General features: G+C 42.0%; 1 protein-coding gene across 2 annotated transcripts; it reads left to right on the forward strand.

Annotated features, from left to right (window-relative positions):
* Positions 1 to 375: 375 nt before the first annotated feature.
* tmem240a (transmembrane protein 240a) lies at positions 376 to 17,883 on the forward strand. Of its 2 annotated transcripts, XM_039604876.1 has the most exons (5): positions 376 to 399; positions 2,677 to 2,904; positions 3,293 to 3,399; positions 6,902 to 7,110; positions 17,169 to 17,883. In XM_039604876.1, the coding sequence occupies exons 2-5, from the start codon at positions 2,848 to 2,850 to the stop codon at positions 17,321 to 17,323; spliced, it is 528 nt and encodes a 175-aa protein (XP_039460810.1). In that variant the 5' UTR covers positions 376 to 399; positions 2,677 to 2,847; the 3' UTR covers positions 17,324 to 17,883. The 2 variants fall into 2 exon arrangements, with proteins under 2 accessions (XP_039460810.1, XP_031584112.1); XM_031728252.2 differs by lacking the exon at positions 376 to 399 and having other exon boundaries at positions 2,648 to 2,904.
* The last annotated feature ends 6,360 nt before the right edge of the window (positions 17,884 to 24,243 follow it).

Raw genomic sequence — 24,243 nt, forward strand, 5'->3', positions numbered from 1 at the left:
GCTGAACAGCAATAAATAGAATGTTTGCAACGTTAAGAAAAACAAAAACAGACACAGATAAAGAAAATAGCCTCGAGACATAAAACTGCATCACAAAACGAGGAAGTGGAAGCAGTAAAACTTTTTTTTATTTCCAAAAAACGAGACAAGAAAAAACATAAAGGAGCCGTACGTCTCCTGTGATATGTGGCTCTGTGTGTGGAGAGGTTATCATGGGTAAGTGCTGGAATTGTGTGAACAGATGTAATGGCCTACAGGCTATCCGCGTGCTTGTGCGTGTGCAGCAATCAGCGGCCGTTACCTGAGTGAAACAGAGGAGCCGTCAGCCACGTGTGACTCAAAGGACAACAACTGTGTACTGTATGTGCACGAGCAGTGTGTGTGTGTGTGTGTGTGTGTGTCAGCAAGGCACATCGTGTTTTAAGATAAGAGTTTCTATTTTTGAGTTGATATTAGAACATCATGTGAAAGAAAGGCCATTTTCAGCTGACTTCACAATTTTAAATTTATGACTGATGGTCTTCTTTTAGAGAGCATACCATCTCTGTCAGCTTCACTGCCTTGCTCAAAGGCTTTTGTGACATGACATAAGGTTGTTTGTATGGATACCATCTGCAAGCCGTGGATATGACCCACAAGCCACCGCTTCTTCTTCTTCTTCTCTGTAGTTTGTTGAATTTAAAGTTGATCAACACAGCATCCACTGCTACAAAGAGGAAGCTTGATCATATTATCATTATAGTTGTGTCCTTTTATTTTAATCTAGTTGAAAGTTGATTTACTTGCCTGATAATGGATGGGATGGCCACTTAAATATTTTTCAGTTGTAGTAAATTTGCATTCAGCTTCATGTTTGTAGCTGCACTCATAATTGTGACCATTCAGGCTTCAAGTCCTTTTTTTTTTTTTTTTTTTTTTTTTTACAGTTAAATGTTTACATTACCCCCATTCTACCCCCTGTAGATTTTAATTAGAGCCTGCTACTCTGGTGCCCAGCTTGGCTGCAGTTTCTTCACGAGGGGCGAGGTCGAAATGAAGTAACACTAGCAGGAGTGTGCCTGTGGGTGACAACAGCAGATGTTTTTAAAATCTGCTCCACCAGAGACGAAGGGTATGAGTACAGTGGTTAGTGATTATTTTCTTACAGTATTTGTATTTTAGATTTTATTTGGGCATGCATAGAAAATTGGAATACTGTACAACGGTTCAGTCTATTTCACTACTTTACTTGGGATGATTGCTGTCCATGGTGCTGAAACAGCCACCCTTCCCTGGAGTGATTACTTGGTTTTTATGACACATTTTTCTGTCAGTTTGTTGTTTCTCTGGTACCTAGGTTGGCCATACAGACTATTCGGGGAAGTACTTGAGGGATACAGGAAATCTGGATATACATATTTGAGCTGCAGGCTGGGATATGACAGTTATATATTTTCTTTGATTTGATGGTTTGAATACTTGCAAGTTCCACCTCTCATGTCTGTATTCTATATAGCAACTTTAAACTTTTACCATGGAGACAATAAGAGCAGACGCTTTCAAATAATACTTTAAACAGGATATTCACTCAGTGAGCCATGGTCCAAATGTCATGCCACACTGGAACTAGTCTTTGAAACATCTGGCCTTTATTATTTCCACCAGTAGAATATTATCACTATTTTGGAGAAGTTTTGACATTTTCTGAATTTCCACACTTTCCACTGTAGCCTAAATAAGTAATCCAAATGACACCCCAAAGCAAGTTTTAACCTTAGGCTCATTTTGGAAATGTAACAAGCGGCATGTTGTGAGCAGAAATGGTGCAGAGTCAGAAACTGAGGAGCAGCAGTGTCTGGAGGAGAAGTAGAACACAAGGCAGGCGTGTGTGTGTGTGTTAGGGTTGGGGGGGTGGGGGGGTTACTGTGGGGATAAAGCAGGTTAAATCATGATGACGAGTGCCATCGGTGCCTCTGCCGGTGTCCTGTAAATAACGAGCCTACAGGCCTTTGCCTTAAAGGCGGCTTGCAGTTCTTCCCTCTCACACCGCCCACTATACACACACTCTCTCGCGCGCATAGACGCGCGAACGCGAAAGCGTGCGTGCGCGCATGCACTAGAGGTGGGAGTGGATGCTCGTGTAGCTGCTGGAAGCCAGGATGGGATAATCCTGGCTCCGGGCGTTGATGCAGCTGCCGTTGCTGGATACGGAGTGGACTCGGGGCGCAGGGTGGGTCTAGTTCCCGACTGGAGCTGTGTGGACCCCGTGTCGATGTTGTCAAGCGTTCCGAGAAAGACGAGGGCGATGGCCGTGAGAGGAGTTGGTGCAGCTCTTTGAAACGTCCAGGCAAAAGAAATCGACCGTCTTCTCCCATGGAAGACAGGATTCACCGGCATTAATCTGAAGCGCAGAACCGGTGTGGAATAACTTAGGAAAGGAGGGAGAGAGGATACCGGGGCACTCCGTAGAGGATATCAGGGAAACCCTTCATTCATTTTCTTTATGGTTTCTTTAAACTGGGATACAGCTAGAGACGCAAGTGAAGGAACGGATCACTTTTGCATCGGTAATTAGGAGAAGACTGCCTCCTTGGATCGAGCGGCAGCCGCATCCGACCTACCGTGGGGGGGTGGGGGGGAGATCAGGATACTTGGATGGAGAGGGCGCAGTGAAGGCTAGCGGCTTGCCGTGTGTAGGAGGGGACGGAGGGAGACCGGGCAGTTTGAAGGGACGGGGAGCCAGGAGCGGCGGCGGCGGCTCCATGAGCGGCTCCTGCCGGGACAGAGCGCCCAGAGCCCAGCCGGAGCGTCTCCACCGCCGCGGGTAGAACCCCGGGCAACAGGACGGCGGCCAGTTTGGAAGTTTTGATGCATATGATCACAACCACCATGATTTTTATGATTCTTGGTGCTTCAGTTGTAATGGTAAGACACCTTCACCTCCCTCGGCCACGATCTTATTTCCTCACTGGGGCTGAGAGCCTCCCGATTTGACAGAAATGCCTCACAAATGTAGGCCTATCACATTTTCAAGAAACTACAGCAGGCCTATCACTGACACGAGGAAGTAGGTTAGCCTACCTATAATTACCTGCCGTCATAAATAAATAATCTAAGTCCGTTTGAGGCAAGAGTCCCCCCTCTTAGAATCGGGAGGATCTGCCAAGACTATTTTCACTCATGTCTCTGTGGTCTTTATAGCCTGCTGTTATTTATCCTAATAGCACCTAATGAAAAGAATTATTCGCTGTCTGTGGTAATAGCCTAGCCTATTGCTTGACATGTCCCAGCTGACTGGAATGGTTCTTTGCAGGCGATAGCCTGTTTAATGGACATGAACGCACTACTGGATCGCTTTCACAACTACATCTTACCGCATCTACGAGGGGAGGACCGCGTCTGTCATTGCAACTGTGGAAGGTAAATGCCATCATCCAGCACGATATTCGGGTTAAACATGGTGTGCTTCATGGTGTGTGTGCGCGCGTGTGTGTTCTCTTCTTTAGTCGTCCATTCTTAATTGCTGAAGAGGCCTCGAAGATTTCCGGCGGTGAAGCCAAACCTGTCGGCGCTCTCACAGGCTACATAGCGACTGTCAGAGCCTTTATTATTCGCTCGATCTCACGTTTGATCGCCGTGTGCTGCTTTTTTCTTTTTTCTTTTTTATACCACCGGTGGCGGTGAGGATTTCTGATTTTGCTCCATACACGAAGGTGTGTGTCGGAGCCATAAATAGGTAATGAACTACGAGCGATGTGAGGCCGTTTCAAAAACAATCTGAGCATCAAGTGCGCCGTGCTATTCACACGCAGGCCTACACGGCAAGAATATAACCTGCTGGGGCCAATTATGATCCTAAGTGCCGAAGTGAGGTGGCTATGGCTTAGGAAGTGCTACAGGGCTGAAGGAGCTGGCTGCTCACCATCCTACCTGTTTGCTGTCACGGTGAGAGCGGGGATTGAAGTGTGGAAAAACAACAGCATGACACTCATTAATGTATTAATTCGGATTTAATGAGCATTATTACGTGTTTTCCATCATCATTAAGCACTTAATATGACACAGGCTAGATATATGGGTGAGCCATGGCACAAGTGGGCCTCTGTGTTGTGTTTTTTTCTTCTTCCTCTTAACTCTCCTCAGTGCCTGAGGGTATGGCAACAATATTAGAGCAGGATTTAAAGTAAGACTCCTATTTTTCAAACGGGTGCACACCTATAGTGTCCTCATGTTGGATCCTGATTGGTCTGTGCTCTGCAGACAAGCAGCTAGGAGAACACACAGAGGCTTTAGAAGGAAGAATTCTCACTATTCATGTTGGTGCAAGCTGAACAGATGCACACTCAAAGAAAACAGCAGCCCATAGTGTTCATACTGCAGTGAGGGGGCTGATGTGTTAGCAGTTCATTAGCAGCATTAAGAGGGCAGTTCCACAGTGTGTGTGTGTGTGTGTGTGTGTGTGTGTGTGTGTGTGTGTGTGTGTGTGTGTGTGTGTGTGTGTGTGTGTTTTCTTAGCCTCTAAATCCAGAAATGGGTCATCATCAATCATAGGCAATTATATTATGCTTGTCCAAGTCAAAGTTTTGAAAGGCGTCTAATAAATGTGATGTGATATAGTTTACTCAAAGCCAAAATGAAAAAAAATAAAAAAATAAATTGCATGTTTGGGTACAGCTCTGAGATGAGATGATGCATCACTGACGGGCTTTTTTTTCCCTGGAATATTTAGACAGGCATGTCATGTTTGCTACTGCTGAGAGAGGCCAAAGGGATTTCTTTTAAAGTAATGCAAAAAGAATAATTAAAAAAACACCCTTGTCATATAAGTATTTCCCTAATGCATATGGCAATGATCAAATAAACCTCCATGCTAATGAACAGTATGCACAGTAAAACCTCTGCTCCTCCTGCTAGTGCTCAGGTAACCACAGTGTCTTTCACTGACCTGGAAACAGTCCTGAATGAGAGCCAGTCATCTGTTTTCACACAAACAGCAGAAACGTGGGATACGTGGATGAATAGAGCAGAGCGTTGGCTTCGCCTGCCTGCCCTTCCATCCATGAGGCGTGGAGGTGTCGGGACGCCCACAGTGCTCACCTTATCAGGATTGAGGACACAGCCAGTGTCATTTTATTTGGCAGCGCTCATGCTCTGTTTTGGATGTGGTTGTAGGATCTATGATGGGCTCAAGCCTGGCCTTACAACAGCTGCATGAAGATACAGGAGTATCTTCCCTGTCATGAGTATCTTCCCTGTATCTTTTTTATAGTGGGGGAGGGAAAAAAGGTGCACAAGAAAACTTATGTGCTACAAGAAACTTACAAGCATTAATGCAAGGTCCTTCTTCAGGGGAAAGAAATGACCCTGGATAGACATTTTCGGTTATCTTTACACATTGCTTAGCATTTCTTTTTAGATGTTTTCCTGTTAATGGACTTCAGAGGCTGCTTTGATCCCCCATGTGGTCATACTTCTTTAGCAAGATGCTTCAGGTGCTCATCTGCAAGATCTATTTGTGTTTTAAAGTGGTGTAGAGTTCCTGCAGCGCAGTGTCCAGAGATTATCTGTCAGTCACACAGCTTGGGTGGAATTTACATTAATGAAGTTCAAATTTGTGTTTTTCTCTGTAGCTGCTCATGATACAGAGAACAGAGTCATACCTTAACTTTTAACGCGCTTTTAACAGTCTTAACTATAGTAATGTCAGAGACAGAGAAATCTAATCAAACAGTTGCGAGCCATTCAGATTTACAGAAGTTAGAAGCTATTTTAAATTGCTGCAGCATGTCTTTAGTCTAGCAGGTCTTCACGAACCTCCTTCAGTCCATGCCTGCTATCAAAGTAATGTACCAAAGAGTGTGAGTGCATCTGGACTCACTTCCAGCAGGTAAATCTCTCAGCTCCCGCTGCGTTCCCTCACCGTGTTTGTCAGACAGCTGCCTGTGTTGTTATATTTGAAAACGCCTTCATCCCCTCCCAGGAGGCCAGGTAATACCTGTATAGTGAGGCTTTCACATCAAGTGGATCTATTTTACAGTGGCGGGAGGGCAGTTCTGGACAATGAGGCAATGTGATAGCCATAGCTAGTTACTTACTACAGTAGTGGATGTGCAGAGCTTTATGGATGTTCTTTTATTCTTTATTCAGATCCCCACTGTTATATATGTCTATATGTACACACTCTCTCTCTATATATATATACATATATACACTGGTATCTGTCTATCTATCTATCTCTCTATATATATTTACTTGTAATGCAGCATGAGCTGTCCTCTTCCTCTCAGTGCATTATGGGTGGAACATTTCCATGCGTTCCCCTGTGAGATGTGAACACCTGTTTAGTAGCAATCAGGCATCCTGTGAATTTGTGGTAAAGGAATAAAATTGCCTTCTTTCTTGCTTCTCTTATTTGGAGCAAATTAAGGAGACTTTCTAACAGGAGCTGGTTTGGCTTTAAAATACACTTTTAATTCCAAAGTAAAGTGAAAAAACAATCAAACTGATGTTTACAAGATCACTCCAGAACCCCCAGTACAGTTTGCATTATATACCTGTCCTATTTGCTCAGGAAGGCTTTTATTGAGCTGGTAGAATATGGGAGTAAATGCCTTGCTTAGAGGCACTTCAACTATCGTCCCTGAGAGAGGCAGAAACCCTTCTGTGTTCAGTCCTTGAGCTGCTTCTCTAAATTCAAAAATCACAACTCAGCCGTGAATTTTTCTGCCTAAAGTGCAGCCCCGAGATACCCATGAGTTCCCTGAGAATGCTTCTGGGGTTAACAGCAAAGTGCGGATTTGTGCAATCTTATCATAATTTAGAAATCTCCAGACAACCCCCTAGTTAGAGGGGTTATATAAGATGCAAACATAGAGCATATTTAACTCTTCCATCACTTTGCCCTGTCTGCCCTCGCCCCCAGGCATCATGTCCACTATGTAATCCCATATGATGGGGACCATTCCTTGGTGGACTCTTCAGAGAACTACTTTGTGAGTGACAGTGTGACCAAGCAGGAGATGGACTTAATGCTGGGACTGCTACTGGGCTTCTGCATCAGCTGGCTGCTGCTGTGGCTGGATGGAGTCCTACACTGTGCCGTCAGGGCCTGGAGGGCGAGCCGATACTACGGTAAGACAGACGCTGCCTGCTGTTTATCTGCGACTTATACGCAAGCTCAGCAATACTTTAATATCATATAAGTTTTAATTCATTTTAGTTGAACACCCTGAGGCACAAATGCTTGAAAGACTGGAAAAAAATGTAATATGTAATGAAATAACATGTATTTTATTGCAGGGTAATAGCAAAAACGCAGAAAGATCTTTTCGTGTAACCGCCATGTATCTGCATCTCTAAGTGCTTGCCAGGTTAACACAGCAGTTGGTAGAGCTCTGGAAAATGACCCCCCCCCCCATTGCTTGGCCCACTTTTGGCTCTTCTTGCTGATTTTTTTCTCAGTTTACTGCGACCTCTTGGAAAAAAATCACAGCGAAACCTTCCAACTGCGATGATTCAGACGTAGGCACATCAGACGCACCAGCTGAGCTGAAGCTAAATTTAAATGGCTGTCCTCTTCTTCTTCTATTTTTTTCTTTTTGGACAGTCTACATATCTCACACCTTATTTCACTAATAATACTTAATTTGTTTGCAGGAAACAGCAGTCATATGCTCATGTAATGGCACTGTCATTAAGTGTAATTTCTGTGCTCGGGATGTATTCAGCTCATTACCTGATAGGACGACATAAAATCACTCTTTAATGTTGTCTTTCCCAAACTGCTGACTCACATTAAACTCCCTGCAGGTATGTCATTTTTAAATACATTAGTGCAATCACTTGTGTCTATCGCTGCATGCTGGTATGTTATTCAGCATCGGCCTCTGAGCCCAAATGTTGTGTTAGCATTAAGCCGAATTGAACAGCTGACATCTTCGCTTGGATTAAAGTTCACGTATTTAGGCTTAGTTTACCTGACAAGAATTAAGCCTAGTTCTAGACATAGACGTTTTTTTGTTTTGTTTTTTGCATTGGAAGATTTGTGTCCTTTTAGTCTAGGACCAGGTTTACATCCAGTGTCTGGATAAATGGCTCGAAGAGAAAAGTTCTTTTTAGGGTCTGTGATAAGTTAGAGCTTTAATTATCTCATTGGGGATGCTATAAGAGCAAAATAGCAATGCAAGTGAAACATAATATTAATGGGATTTTAAATATGTAATATAGATGATACAACCTCCAATTAAAACCTCCATTCGGTTGAACTTAATTGGGACGACTAGACAAAGTGCCTTTGCAGGGTCCGACTTAGCAAATTAACAATTATGATTATGACATTCGTGGCTAGATAACTTCCTTGTTTGAAAGTTCAGCCAAGCATAAGTGTAGACTAATAATAAATAATGAACTTGCCTTACACTTTTTTCCAAAACAAGTAAACAGCGCAAGAGGAAATGAAAAACAAAACTTTGGGGAAAATGTATGGATAAGCTGAGTGTTCAGAGCGGATCTATAGGAAAATGCTAACTTTGCAAGCCTGAGATGCATTGACTTTGTCCTTTAAAAGGTTCTGATCTCAACGGAGATTTTCCAAGCAGCAGTCATGGGGTTAACCAGTCACACCATATCAGTTGTTCAATTACCAGGTAGGCTCTAAATGGAGATGAGGATTTAGGTAATATGCTAGATTTGATTGATTGGCTTGAGAGCAGTGCTCTGAAACAACTGTAATATGTTGATGTCTCTTCTACAATGACTGCAGACCTAGAGCAACGTGACCTTTATGGAGGCTCCAAAAGAGAGAAAAGGAAATCTCAACTTAATAAACCCCCCTTCTTAAATCAAACTTCATCCCTTCAATAAAACTTTTAATGACAGGCCTGCATTTTTGGTTGTGTTACATGACATCATTAATAGTGCTACGTGGAGATTTGTATATTGTGAGACATTTTTCTATGCTAACATTTTCATTTTGCTTTACAGTTTGGTTGAGTTACATAAAAATGGAATCTCACAGTCATACATCCCAAGACTAGCTTCTTATTAGAACAATTAGGGACCAAGGATAGACTCTTGAGGAACTCCAGAAAAAGTAAAGACCGTTTTATCTTTTTGTGCATTTTGCACCACATCACTGGTGCTAAAAATATTCAAATAACTGGTTTAAATACTTACAAAGGTATAAAACGCAAAGGTGTACTAAAATATCTTTAGAGGTACTGACTTTCCAGAGTTTCTGCTGGTGGAGTAGTATCCACTGACAGCTTTAAAGCGGCTCCAGCATTTAACTCATTAAAGAACGACAATTAGACACTAAAATTCAAAAGATTTTGATCACAGCTCCATAGCATATCTATAAAGGTGCATGATGCATCAACACTTCTTCTTTATGTACAAAAGTGAAGCCAACTTATCTCAGAAATAAGAGCTGCCATCTTGCACTTGTGAGTGTATCCGCTGTAGTAACTGGGGACATTGTGCCGATGCCCCACTTAACACAGGATTTAATGGAAGTTATTGTAAGCAGCACAGAAATATTTTGGCTTCACTTTTGGGAAGCTGTTGTGACCTCCATAGTGGTATTTTCTCATATAACTTTCATTTATTCCAACATGTATTATGTTTACCAATAATAATGAAAGACAGTTCATAAAATCTACATCCTACATCTGCTATTGGAACATCTTTGTGATCAAGTAGTTGTGTTTTCCCAGCTACACTGACAGCAAACATGAATCTGGGCTCTTGATTATGAGTCCTTCATAGTAGAAATATCAGCCAACGCCATCAACAGATCCTCTGTTCTGTTCATCTCTCCCACTTAGCCATGTGAGTGTGATATTAAACCAGCACGTTCATGATCAGAGCCCAGAAACCAAAGCAGCTGAAGCAAATTCAGCCATCATTATACTTCCATGTTGTTTTGGTTGTGACATATTAAAAAATTATAAAATGTAAAAAAAAAAAAAAAAAAACTTCACTGAAGGTGTTTCCAGTAATATGCTGATTAGACCGAAGGTGGGCGGAGCTGTCCTAGGATTTACGTGAGGTCACCAGACTAAATGAACTACAAAGAATGGCTGCGCTCCATTTGGCTGTGACGCTTATTAAGCAGTTGCAAGGTCGGGAAACCTTTTTAAATGGAGTCCAGCCGCGATATGAGGTGGCCGGTTCAATTTAAATCAATATCAGTCAGTTAAAGCAATCTTTTCAGAGGCAGTACCTTTTTCCACATGAATTCAGACACACACACACACACACACACACACACACACACACACACACACACACACACACACACACACACACACACACACACACACACACACACACACACACACACACAAACAGCAACATGAAATATGTGTTTACTGAGATGCTTTTAACACGGATACACAGACTAATCAGTTCACGTTAGCGTGTGTCATTCTGTATCTGTAATAGAGCTGCAGTGTACACCACACACTACAACACTGTGCACTCAAGAAAGCTAACAAGAGAGGCAATTCAGTGGAAGGTGTTAGTTACTGGAAGGTGTAACTTTGTGAGTTGGATTACATGGATACTCTAATAGTCTTTCTAGCAGCAAGTTTTGCCACTTTGGAAGCAACATTGTTATTTGGAAAGTTAGTTTGAAGCATTGCCTAAATAAGCTTTAATTACAATGGTCACTAAGACATAAAAACTGCATGTATAGAGTCACTAATCCAATCTGATAAAAATGCTTATAAAGTTTCTGACTTTGCTCCAAATGATGGTTTTAAAGAGCTCTTTCCCCTTTGGAAATTATACTTCTACTACCATCCTTGCTCATCAAGTGCTATATCTCTGGCTCTCCAAGATCTTTGCTTAAAAGTATAATAATGAAGTGCGTGGGAGCATCAGTGCAGTGGATGACAAAGAGGAAAACTGTCACCGTTGATATTTCACAGAATGATGCGGTGGAAGTGCTGGTAGTTAACTGTTTAATGAGGGAAATCTGACCAAACTATTTTTCATTTTAAAGCAAACATTGCTGTAGTGTGATCATCAGTGTGATACACAGTGATGGGTGAAAAATCAAAGAAAAAGCCTGAATCTGTGACCCCTACAGTGAAGGGATCCAGTGTCTCTGTGATGCTCTGTTGTATCCACTTAGCACGACGGGTCACTGCAAATCAATTCAGAGATATTCCAGATTGTCAACCTTCAAGAAAGCAATCCACAGGGCAGGAGATGTTGCTAAATGGCTTCACAGGTATTAAATTGAGTCTTTATTGTCAGTTATTCTTTTAATTTGTCATCCATATGTGTAAGAAAACACACACACACACACAGCAATCACCAAGACTGGTTTAAACCAGGCTCGAAAAACAGAGAGTGAGATGACTTCACTCCCACCATCTGCTGTGCTGTAGTGAATGCTACATTCCCACATATCGTGTGTTTAAATCCAACTGAGTGTGATAGTTGCCTCTTTATTTCCCATCCTCTGTCGGCACGCTCCCTCCCTGAAATATCTGTCTCATTTCTCTCCCCATCTCCTCCTGACAGATGAAGGATGCATGTTACTTTTGCAAAAGAAAGCAAACGCGGCAGATTTAATGAGACAGAACATGTGCTCTACAGCTCGCCGGCACTGTTAGGCCTGTGCGCCTGTGTGGGCTCGAGCAAAGAAAGGAAAAAGCTTTCAGTGGTGCCAAAGTTAAACAGCCATTGGACGCACGTGTGAAATCATGACATGACAGCATGAAGTCCCTCACAGCTCGTCTTGAGCAGAGAGCTGAGCTGAAACATGCGAAATACACGATTCATCTGCGTGCACCGGGGGAGATGCTCAGTGAGCTGGGTATTGATATTACTGGATTGCAGTGCTTTAGTTTCTCGCGATCATGGTGGGTTCTCAGCCCTTTCCCACCCCGCCAGGATTGAAGTCATGTGAGGAAACGCTCATGAACATTTAGCAATTCTTTTGCTGCAGTTGAAACATGGAGAAAACTGCACTATCCTGTTGTCTCTATGCTGTAGCGGGTACAGAGAGTTTGGGGCAGGCCCCACGATGAGGAAGTGGCCTGGATCTTCAGTTTTCAGGATAAAGTAGGTGATATGTGACCTGGATACTGGGACCGCTATGGAAAAGCTCCCCAGGCGGGATGGGAAGCTGTCAAGAGCTGATCAAAGAGTGACAGTGATTTTAAAATGCACTAATATGGGGCTTTAGGGTGGAGGTTTTACCATTCGTTTGCAGCTATAATGAACAACGTGCTCGAATAGTAAAAGCTTTGATGTTTGCTGGCTGCTGCTGCTTTGCACAGAGTCATGGAAGTGAGAACAATGCTGGTTTTCTGCAGTGCATTAGTACAACAGCGCAAAAATGCATCATCATAAAAAAAAAACACCCAGGGAAAGGAGAACATCCATATTCATTAGCAGCACTTATAGAATGGGGAGAATAGTTTGGGCTTTTTTGGCACTTGGAGGGAATACCCCTCATTTCTCTGTATGTGCCGGTGCTAGGTCACACTCGTTTAGCCTCCTCAAGATGAGGAGTGAAGGTGAGGCTGACAGAGCGGGGAGGAGAGTGTGTGTGATGGTGGGGAGCAGGATGGAGATGCTGTCACATCCCCACCCCCACTTTACACACACACACACACACACACACACACACACACACACACACACACACACACACACACACACACACACACACTCCCCTCCAAAGCTAAAAATAGAACGAGTGAGAGAGCAGCTGGAATAGCAAGTGAGAAACGCGCACAAACACATGCGCGCACACGCACTCACGCATACACAGCGCACTCAGATGCACACTGTTCCCTTTTTTCCTCCTCCTAATTCCTCGTCTAGCTCCTCCCTCTCTCCCCCTCTTCTTCACTTATTGAATCTACTCCTGTCCATTTCCTTTACAGTGCTTCCTGCTGCAAATACATTTTCCTGTTAGGCGTTCACGGCAAGGCAGCAATAACTCCAAAGGCCAAACGGAAAAAACGCAGCAACGATCACACAAATTGAGAAAACGATGACTTAGCACCCCCGCCAACCCCCGCCGCTTTAAATTTAAAGCATAACAATTGTATCTCTGCTTCCCTCTTCTCCTGCCATGCATTATCATTCCTCCGGACTCCATCTCCACCTCCACCCTTTTATTCAAATGAGAGAAACCTGTCTTGGTTGCCCCTTTTCCTTTGGATACCCTTCAGAGCAGTCCTTGTGGACAGCATACCCATTCACAGCTATAAATAACTCTCTCTTTCTCTCCCTCTCCTCCTCACCTCCTCTCATCCACAGAACACAGTTCCCCCCACCACCACCAGCTCTTGCCTAACTTCACCACCACCCCCTCTTTTCTTGCTCATCCTCTAGCAGGGCCATTTGCTATACTGGGTTTGCTGTCTGGGGCTCTCCCCTCCTCTCTCTCTGCTGTCTCTGTGGACCTCGCGCCGCCTCGCCGGCTCCAGTTTATAACCTGACAAGCACAAATGTCTGCCCCGCCACTCCCCTCCTCACATTATGCACCTCGGATTTGCAAAAAAATAAATAAATTAAAAAAAAACCCCACTTTGTTTCCCGGCACAGACACAAATTTCACGGCAGGTCGGCCTTTGAGACACGTATTCTATACGTGTGATGTGCTGGCTGCTAATTGGGTGGAGTCAGATGGATCCGTTGTGTCTTAAATATGTATAATGTCATATGTGAAATCCATTTTGGTGTATGGCAGCGATGCCAGGACACAGTCACCGATGTAACAGTCGAAGCACAAATGTGAAAGCTCAAGGGCAATGCCGCGGCGCACTTGAAGACAGTGACGCCATTTACAGTTCACATGCAATATTTCAAACTTTCTTTTTTTTTTTATTCTCGTCTCGGTTTCTCCGTCTTAAACAGCTCGCCTCTGCTCCACGGAATAAAACGCTACATCTGTGGTGAAGACTAAATAAAAATGTAACGTCGTTGTGCAAAATTCACAGACATAAACTGACTTCTTTTATTTTTTTGTATTTTTTTAATGTTTTATGTGTAATGAAATGTGATATATATACATTTCCTTTCCTTTCATTACTCATGCTTATACCAGGAGGAAGAAGAACATTACTCGTCTGATTCTCTTTTTGTTTGTTTGTTTGTTTGTTTGTTTGTTTGTTTGTTACATTAAGCTCGTCCATCTTTGAGAGTTACACACCGTAAGTTTACCCGTTTGGCCATCGAAACATTTAGCTCAGAATTTTGTCCATTTCAGAGCAGAAAAGTGACCCGTGAGCCATCACAGTTCTCGTCATCTTGTCTCCAAGGATGAAAAATAGAAACTCTTAATGGACAAATCGACGCGCAAACCTTTGCTTTTAAAGCCAGTGTGAGTCAGGCCAAAATGTATTTATATTTTCAGTCAGTTTCCACAGCACAGTTTGCTAATTTCAAGTTTTTTCCCCACAAATGTCTTTACTGAATTCATGCAATTAATGCCTAGATGTCTATAAAGAGAACAAAGAAATAAACAAATAAAAAGTCGACTGAGGATCATCTTAATAAATAATTCTCCATTGCAACATGTTTATCGTGCACAGCTGCTTTAGAACACGTCTGGAAATCACAAAAATCTACTAAAAGATAGATCATCAGATATCACTGACACTGACGTCACATCAATTTTAGCAGCTGGATTGTAGATAATTCAGGAAGAGCCCCAAATACTCTGAAAGAGTGAATGTTTCCTCCTGATAAGTTTTTGTCTTATTTAATTCTTCTAATAAGGAGGGTATTTGTCAGCAGATATTACAGTGCAAACAACACTTCGTGGAGGAGGTTGACTCACACTCATGTAAATATCCTAATAAACAGATACACCAAAGACTCATCATGCAGGTTGTATTGGCAAATTTCACCAGTATAAACTAATGGCATTTACCACAAAGGGTTTTTTAATTTTTCTTTAATTTCAATTGGTTTTGTAAGTACAGATTCTTGATTTTTTTTCTTTCTAGTTCAAAAAAGTTTAAGAAAGAAAGATCATGACATTAACGAGCTAAAAGGAGGTTCATGGGTCTGAGATCAGTCCAGCTTGTGTGTCTGGTTGCTGATATGTCTTGTATACTCTAACTGGATTTAGAAGCAGAAAACCAGGCTAAGAAGGATTTTAGGATTTTACACTATTGTGTGTGTTGAGCTCATGAGTGTGTCATCTAGCTACTCGGCTTTGGTGTCTTTAAACGCCTGCATTCAGCTGCTTACATCGACACAACTACATGTGCGAGAGACAGTGCAGCTTAATAATATAAACCACATACTCACGTCCCCATACTTTGTGTTAACATCATCGCTGAGGCATTTTCTTTAGTCCACACATTCATCTCTGAAAGGTCCTGCTGTCTAGCAGCTCAGTCTTTTGGCTGTTTTTATATGAAATATTGACATGTTCGTGTTTTGGGGTCTTTTAAAAGACTCAAACTCTGAGTTCCTCCATCACATATAGAAACGACACAGAAAAAACAATCTGTTTTCAGATTGAATTTCTCATTCCCATAGAACATTTCCTATTTATGTTTCATATAAGGCTTGAATACTACTACTACTACTACTACTACTACTACTACTGCTAATAATAATAATAATACATTTTATTTATAGGCGCCTTTAAGACCCTCAAGGTCACCTTACATTAGCACAGAACAGTAGCAACAATACAATATAATAAAACATGGCAAAATAAACTTTAAACATAAGGTAAATAAGAAAGAGAGGGGAAAAAACAAGCATGAAAGTATAAAAGCAGGTATAAAAGCTGAGCACGGTAAAAATGGACCAAGGTGTATAATGAGGTGTATGCAATTCTGAATAGATGGGTTTTGAAACGTGATTTAAAAGTAGAGAGACAGTTTGTAGTCTGGAGATCTGGTGGAATACTAACATGTTACATATAGGAATTCAGGGATCTATGTGTTGCTATAGTTTTATCTCGATTAGTGGTTCAGCTAAAAGTACTTTGAATTAATTTTGTTAGTATCCTACTGTACTATAATCAATGACTGGCAACTGATGCAGAACCTCAGTGTAATTTCATTAAAAGGACTGCCCTAATTCTGGCTTGAAAGCATCACACAGTTGGTGCATATTTGTTGCCTGTACGTCCATGATTTGAATCTCCCGTTCCACCACATCACAAAGGTGCTTTATTGGATTGAGATGTAGTGACTGTGGAGGGCGTTTGAATGCAGTGAACTCATTGTCATGTTCAAGAAACCAGTTTGTAGTGATTCGAGCTTCTTGAAATGGCATTATTTTGCTGGAAAGCAGCCATCAGAAGATGGGTACACTGTTCAAAAAGGGATGAAATTTGTCAGAGGCAGTACTCAGGTGTGGTGTTTAAACAATGCTCCGTTTATACTAAGGGACCCAAAGCATGCCAAGAAACACCCCCCCCATGCTATTACACCGCCAGCAGCATCAACCAGTGATACAAGGCAGGATGGATCCATGCTTTGATTTTGTTCACACCAAATTCTAACCCTACCGTTAAATTTGTCGCAACAGACATCAAGACTCATCAAACCAGACGATGTTTGGTGAGACTATGGAAATTGTAGTCTCAGTTACCTGCTCTCAGCTGACAGGTGTGGTCTTCTGCTGTTGCAGCTGGTTTGCTTCAAATTTTTATATATGTTGTGCATTCAGGGTGCATGCATGACTCCTCTACTGTATATCTTAATGGCTACAAGTGGTTATTTGAGTTACTTAAGTTTTGCTACCAGTTCAGAGCAGTCTGCCTATTCTCCTCTAACACCAAGACATTTTTGCCCAGAGAGCTACTCACTGGATATTTTCCCTTTTTCAGACCATTGTCTGTAAACCTTAGAGATGGTTGTGCAGGAAAGTCTCAATAGATCAGCAGTTTGTGAAATATTTGAACTTCAGCAAGGCGCCTTGACCATGGCTAAGTGCATTGACTAGCTGCCATGTGATTGGCTGATTAGATATGAACAATTATCAACAATCAGATGAACAAAGGGACTAGGTTATTAACGACCCCCAATGTTTTTGCTTTTTTTGTTTTTTCAGTTTGGTGGTTGAGCAGGTAAATCGGCCCGTGTGATTCCATACCTTCTACACTTTTAGAAACAAATTAAATTATGATTTCCAATAAAAAAATAAATGACTTACTCAGTCACACGTAACTTATTTTCATCTTTCTTCTTCAGATACTCCATCCTGGTCATGGCTGCCCCAGTTCTGCAACCTTCGAGACCTCCGTCGCCGAGCCCAGCTCAGACAGCTGGAAGACTCCAGCGGCAACATGGTCCACATCAAGCAGAAGCTCTACCACAACGGCCACCCAAGTCCCCGCCACCTCTGACTCTAAAGCAAAACAACAAAAAAGAATAAACTAAACAAAAATAATATAGACGACCCCTGCCCCTCCCCTTGTACCCCTCTTCTCCTCCCTTCCAAAACACCTCTGACCCTTCCCAGCTGCCCCAAGGCCAACTGTTGCCTCAGAGACCCTGAAAAACTGCCCTCCCACTATTCATAACATGGCCCTCCAAAACCCCAATGACAGGACTTTCTTTTAACTAAAACCAGTCCCTGTCAGCACCTAAAAAAATTAATTTATCAATTAATTAATTAAAAAAAGTCCCAAAATGGAGCAAGATGACGATTATTTGTTGCCACTAAAATCTTGTCTTATGTCCATGTCCACCATTGTGGGAGGAAGAAGAAAAAAAAAAACATTTTTAAGGGTGTTTTTTTCTGTATAGAGACATTTTCTGTGTTCATTGTTAAACTTGGCATGCTCTTTTAGAACAGGGTAAGATGTGGGTAGTGTATGGAACGGGGCGGCAAGACAGGTGTCATTATATATTTTGTTTTTTTTTTCTCTATTGGGTGGGACCAGGATTTTGTTGGCACAGGGTAGGGTGAGTGAGACTGGCGGGTGGGTGGGTTTTTGTGACGGTTAGAATGCTGCTTCTGTAAATAGTTATAAAAACAGGCAAGTGGGATCTGACAGTGTTTAAAAGGGGGGGGTGTCGGGGGGTTCTGTGTGAGTCTTTCATCAGTAGAAAAATGAATGATGGGACTGTGGGTAAAGTTTGTAGGAATGGGAAAAGCAAGACGAGACTGTTTGGAAAACTGGATGTGAAACCATGTGATTTCTGCTAAAAACATACACACACACACACACACACACATATATTAATTAGCTTTGTTACTTAGTGAATTAACTGAATGTATTAATTTTTCCTGTAAATATGTGAGGGAGAGGGGAGCGAGCATGGTTGTGATCCGGGTTCTCTTTGCTACATTATTGTTGTTTAGTAGACACTGGAGGAGAAATAAATGCCAGCCAAGATGAGTCAGTTCAACACATTTACGCACACATTTACGCACACACACACACACACACACACACACACACACACACACACACACACACACACACACACACACACACACGCACACGCACGCCTGCCCATGTTCCCCTCACTGTGGGGAGCACAGTTCAATTTTCTTTATCCAATTCCCTCTCACTTATCAGGAGCAACCAGCCTATCAGCAGAGGGAACCCTCACCCAGCCCCCCCTCCCCTCACCCTCTCTGTCCAGACATTGCTGTTGTGAGGATGAAATGTCTGTTTTATTAAAAGTGCCATTGAAGCACAACAGTGACCTCTGATGTTTGATTGTGTCATTCCAATCATATGAGCGCAGATGAGGACGCGTTCTCATAGCGAGGGGTGATTTCGGAGCACCACCAACAGACTGATTATACAGAGAGGTCCTGCTGACAACTTCAGTTTGGTTTATTATTATTCAAATAGAAATTTCTAAAGCACTGACTAACAACACTTCTGCCATGACTAACAATGCCAGCGACACCCGGATGCAACCGAGAAAAGCCCTCCATCATTATCCAGTGGAGCATAATGACAGCTTCTGGAGGCAGCAAGGACATTTAAAAGAATACTTTGGCCCTAATGTATATGTTACCAGATACATGTCCTTCAGTCACCATCAACAGATGCTGGCTCCACGTGCACTCACAGTGTCTAATTGTGCATAAGTTGACATATTTTAACCAAATGTTTCATTTCAGTCTGCAAGCCAAAAATCTGTTTTATGAGGAGATGGAAAATCTCTTCTGAAAAGCTGGACTCAGCAAATGATTGGCTAGTTTTGTGACAAATTATTGATTATTTTGTTCCAGTGATTATTAGGCTAAACACTGTTTTAAAGTGTACACACAGTCAGACTTTGGAAACAGCACATGAGTATAAGGAAATACAGGAAGAGGGAATGCAAAAGTTGGCCTATCCCAGTTGTTCAAACATCCTACAGCCCAGAATCTAAAGATTATTTTTATCTTGTTGTTTACAGCAAATGAAATATACCATGTTGGTAACAGAATATAGAATCTCTATACTTACAGGATGTGATCAAAGATCCTCAGTGGTCATTTTGTTGGCTTTGGCTTATGAACTCTGATGTGCTGAAAGGAACTTCCCATCTTCATTGCTGGTAATCTGAGAGGCAGACTGACAGACTGTATATAAAAGATGGTTACGCCCCCACCTTGACGTCACCCATTGGTTTAGATTTAGAAAGTCCAGTATAGCCCTCAGACAAGCATGTTTTCCAGCTGCTTTTGCTCAAATGAAAGCAAATTGCCAATGCAAGGTAGCCATGTGCTAAAACATTTACAAAATGATAATGCTGTACTGAATAAGACTTGAAACTATCAACTGTATCTGTAAACTCAACAGGAAATTACTTATGGACATCAAAGAGTGGAGAGCGAGACGAGGGAGTTGGCCGATATCGCCATGTTGGTGTTGTCCCTACATCGTCTGACCAATCAGTTAGCGTTAGCCAAGAATTAGCTAACGCTAACTTATAAATGATCACAAACAAACCAACATGAGTAACCTAAATTTGGCTGACAGCAAACCTAACTTGATAAAAAATATTTGTTATATTGAATAAATTAATAAATAAGCATGTGAAATCTTTAATATTTGCTCTGGAAGAGAGTTTTATATAAACATGGGTATTTTTTTCTTTTTCTTCCTATGACGTCACAGCAATGTGACCGGTCAGTAGCAATGTGACCGGTCAGTAGCAATGTGACCGGTCAGTAGCAATGCTGATCCTGGACCAACATTATTATGACGATGCAGGAACAACAGCACCAGGGGGACACCAGAGACACCTTGTCCAATAAAAGCCAGCAGAGGGGTCGTCCCCTCATGGCCATTAGACTACAGGCTTAAGGCACTTCCACACTGACCTTTTTTTTTAGACCCTATCTGTTTTGAAATCCTTTTTTTTGTGTGTGAACAGGTTATAGTTCTGACATCATAATCTATTTATATCAACCTTGGTTTTGGAACAACTGCTGCATTCTTAATCTCCTTCTTCTCCCCACATCTCCTCAGTGAGAGCTGCTACACCATCACCAACCTGTACTTATTATACATTCAGGCTTGTTTAAATTTGCCAATGTCTACTCATTCAAGCTCCATTGGTACAATATAATCTGCTGTACTGCCAATTGCTATATACTGTAGTCCAGCTTTAATTGCTTCTCTGTGAGTAGCAGTGGCTACTGACTCATCCCAAGAAAAATCTCCACGTTGGTGTCGTCCCTACATCATCTCTAGAGAGGACAGCATCTAAGTCCTCCTCGCTGACAATGTCTCTGGACTCGGTTTCTTGCATTACGTTAGCAGCTGCCTCCCTCTCCTCACAACAGATTCTTGTATGCTGGAACCTGGGATAACCTTCAGCGTCTATAAGAGCCTCAGTGCATGCAGTATGTCCTTCAGCTCAAGTGCAACAATATCTGGACCAACAGACCAACTTAGCCTACTCAGTCAGATCCTTCACAGGCTCAGCCGCTCTCACCATTTTGTCCTGTCAACATTTGATTCAGCTGGTTCTGTTTCATGTACGCTTGTTGTTCTAACAGTTTCTGCAGCAACAACTTTACTCTCTTTAAAGATGGAGTGGCTGCTTCCACCTGCAAACTACTTGTTGTATAGTTGGGGTTGTGTCTTAATTTTGTGCAAGTAAAGCAGCTTGTGCTTGCTCCTTAGCCATTGCCTTGCAGTGTGTAGGTGCATAAATAAACTGCAGTAATGTAGCAACGAGACACAGTTGAAAATGAATGAAATTCTGTGAGTATTAGAATGAAGCGCTCAGCGTTGAACTAGTTTCAGATTCAATGTATATAGTTAATTTGGAGTGAAAAACTGTAGTACAAAGTGTGACCAAGCAATGGGCAATGAGCAAACCATGCGTCACATGTGCTGGAGTACACTGGCCATGCCAAACCTGACACCTGCTTCCATCAGAGCTCGTTTTCTCTGAACACTGCGCTGCTTGATGGCATCATCAATGTAAAGGTAAGTCAAAACTCCATCCTTAGAAGCGCGGTCTTTGCAGGAAACACATTTGTTGCCAGGTTGGTTTTGAATTAGTGAGGCTTTCTCCTGATCATCAAGTTTTTACAATCAGACATGCTGCCTCTGTGCTTTGAAATGTCTGAACCCTTCTGCCCTTTGTTCATCTAGATCAGCTTTAAATTCCTGCTGAGTTAAGCAAAAACAGTCTGTACAATAGTCACTTTTGAGCTTTAACCCTATCTGACCTTTAACTCCATCTAACCATACCTAACACTTGGTATTTTTCACAGAGCAAAGTAGTCTGCTTGTGTTGCTGGGGACTTAAACACCATTTCATAAAGGCTGTAAACATGATACTGCACCACTGTGGTTTCACGATTGAAAGCATTATACACACTACAATGCAACTTGAGCTAGCAAAGAAGTGTCTGGGGACTATTACTTTCCTTTGCGGTGGTAAATCACCTCAGCCATCCAGGACCAAGACAAGCACTAACTGTCTCTCTGCAGTTAGGGGGCCAATGCAAATTTGCCAAGTACAGCTAAACCATTTTTTTAAAGTTTGAAATCCCATCCACGTTGCCATTAAAGGCCCAGTCATTACTATACCCAGTTGGTGACCTTTTTAGTCACAGCGGTGACCTTTTCATGGCCAACAGTGTAAACGGTAAATAAAGCACGACGCCAATGTGTCGCTTTGCTCCCGGTGCAGTACAGGAATGCACTAAGGGTGGCGTCGAGGTCCTCACTACTTCACTCCCGCAATGCAAAAATCATGATTCATAAATATATGATCAAAAAAACAGGGCATCATCACCATGCATATGGCACTGCAGCTGAACTCACTGTGGCTCGCTTACACAAGAACGCGTCAGCTTCATCTGCGAACAGCAAGACGCTGCAGAAGAGAACATCAAAGGGAATGAGCATTAAAAACAACATTTACTTAATTAGCCAGTAAAAAATAAATAAATTTAAAAAAACATTTCCACATATAACACTGTAACAGAGTCTACCCTATTCAACCTTTTCAAGAGTCAGTATTTAACAGCTGATTCGCATGATCTAATTCACTGATTGTTAATGGAGCACATTAAAGTGCTTCCCCCTCTCCTGCTGGTGTTGGCTCGCTCAAACACCTTGTGGCAGTGACTCCACTGCTCCCCATGGGTGCCACGTCCCCACCTGTCACAGTGGCACAGTCCATGCTTGAATGGAGAGCCAGTTTCTGAGAGGAAATGGAAAAAGAGGGAAAATATAGAACAGAACTGCACTGCCATCTTAAAGATACTAAGTAAATATTTATTTATTGTTATAAGCATTATAAATGACCTATTACATTGTTTTTATATATTTTGTATATGCAAATAATGTATGTAGGAAATATTTATTCATAATCTGTGCTTTACAGTGTTGTGATACCATCACTCCTCATGCTAACCGCTTTTTTTTTCTTCATGGAGTCAGTTTGAACTAGAAATAAAGCGCTTAATATAAGAGAAAGACCCTAGAATAGTATAGAAAACCCCAACAATCAGACGACTGCCTTTAAGTAAGCATTTGGTGAGAGTGGAAAAGAAAAACGCCCTTTTAAGAGGAAGAAAGCTCCAGAAGTGCCTGGCTCAGGAAAAAGCAGGTATCTGTCATAAACGTTTCAGAACAGTTAAAACTCTCCTTTCCTGTCTGTCATTTTAAAGACAGTTACACATTTAATCACTAAGATATTTTAATATAAGCAAAAGAAGCACAATTTCAACTGGACATCTCAGTTTTTCTACATCATAAAGAAGTGTTGTTTCAGTAAATCAAAGAAGTGGCACAAAAAACTCATATTAGTACTTTACATTACAGTACATTACTAGTAAAAAGCTAATTTATGGAGCGCAAACTCACTAAAATATCCTATTTAGCCACACATCCTGCATGTTTTTCCTCCTTGTGATGATAATGATCAGTGATAGTTGGATTTTATTAGCAGTACAAACTAGAAAATAAATTATTTTTTCTTTTTAAATTATGGAAATGCGAACATAATTTGATCTTAATTCTGTCTTTGATGGCAAACAGTTAACCTGGAGGTCTTTCAGTCAAAGACGTTGCATTCATCACCCAGCCACAAATTCGTGCTGCCATCAGGGTCAATCAAGCAACCTACGCTAGAAAAAAAAGACATTTTTGAACAAATGAAGACCACTGCCTCCCACAAACCCCTACAGTGCTCCTGTGGTGAAAGTGTGACAGAACCTGACAGGTCAGACAGAGATTAAGCATGGCTGTGAGTTTGTCCCAGACTGAGATGAAGGCCCTGAATCGCTGCCCAAACACTGCTCCTGCAGTCCTGCCAGGAACGCAGCACAATTATCACACTGACTGCTGCCTCGATGGCAGCTCCAGTCACTGCTGCCCTGTGAGATTCCTGCTTAAAGCGCTGCTGAGTGAGATACTAGAAGATAACATAGCAGTCATTCTGAGGATTAAGGAAAGAAGAAAGTCATTTCCTCTCTCACCTCATACACTCAAGGACAGTCTGTCTGTGTTCAGCAGCTTTCAGGTACATCTGTCCTGTGATCAGATTTCTGGCTCCTGTAGAGCACAGGTTTTGGCCTCTGCTGCAACTTTTTTCTTACAGCTGCATTTTATGTTAGCTGAAAAGAAAAAAAAAGAAACAGATATTATTGAATATATGCTTTGACCACTCCTGGCATTGATCTACTATTAATTAGGGTGGATTTCTTTTGTCCTGTCCTCCTCCCCTCACCCCCAAACCAGTGGTGGCAGATGGCTGATACTTCCTGAACCTGGTTCTGCCACAGGTTTCTTCGTATTAAAGGGGAGTTTTTCATTCCCATTGTCACAAAGTGCTTGGTAAAAGG

Source organism: Oreochromis aureus, linkage group 20 (genome assembly GCF_013358895.1).
Source record: "Oreochromis aureus strain Israel breed Guangdong linkage group 20, ZZ_aureus, whole genome shotgun sequence".
Lineage (NCBI taxonomy): Eukaryota > Metazoa > Chordata > Actinopteri > Cichliformes > Cichlidae > Oreochromis > Oreochromis aureus.

Bases quoted from the DNA above. Each gene is read 5' to 3' on its own strand.
- tmem240a (XM_039604876.1), top strand. From the start codon at position 2,848: ATGCATATGATCACAACCACCATGATTTTTATGATTCTTGGTGCTTCA. The intron at 3,400-6,901 runs GTAAATGCCATC...CCTCGCCCCCAG, and splicing joins TGTCATTGCAACTGTGGAAG to GCATCATGTCCACTATGTAA. The intron at 7,111-17,168 runs GTAAGACAGACG...TTTCTTCTTCAG, and splicing joins GAGGGCGAGCCGATACTACG to ATACTCCATCCTGGTCATGG.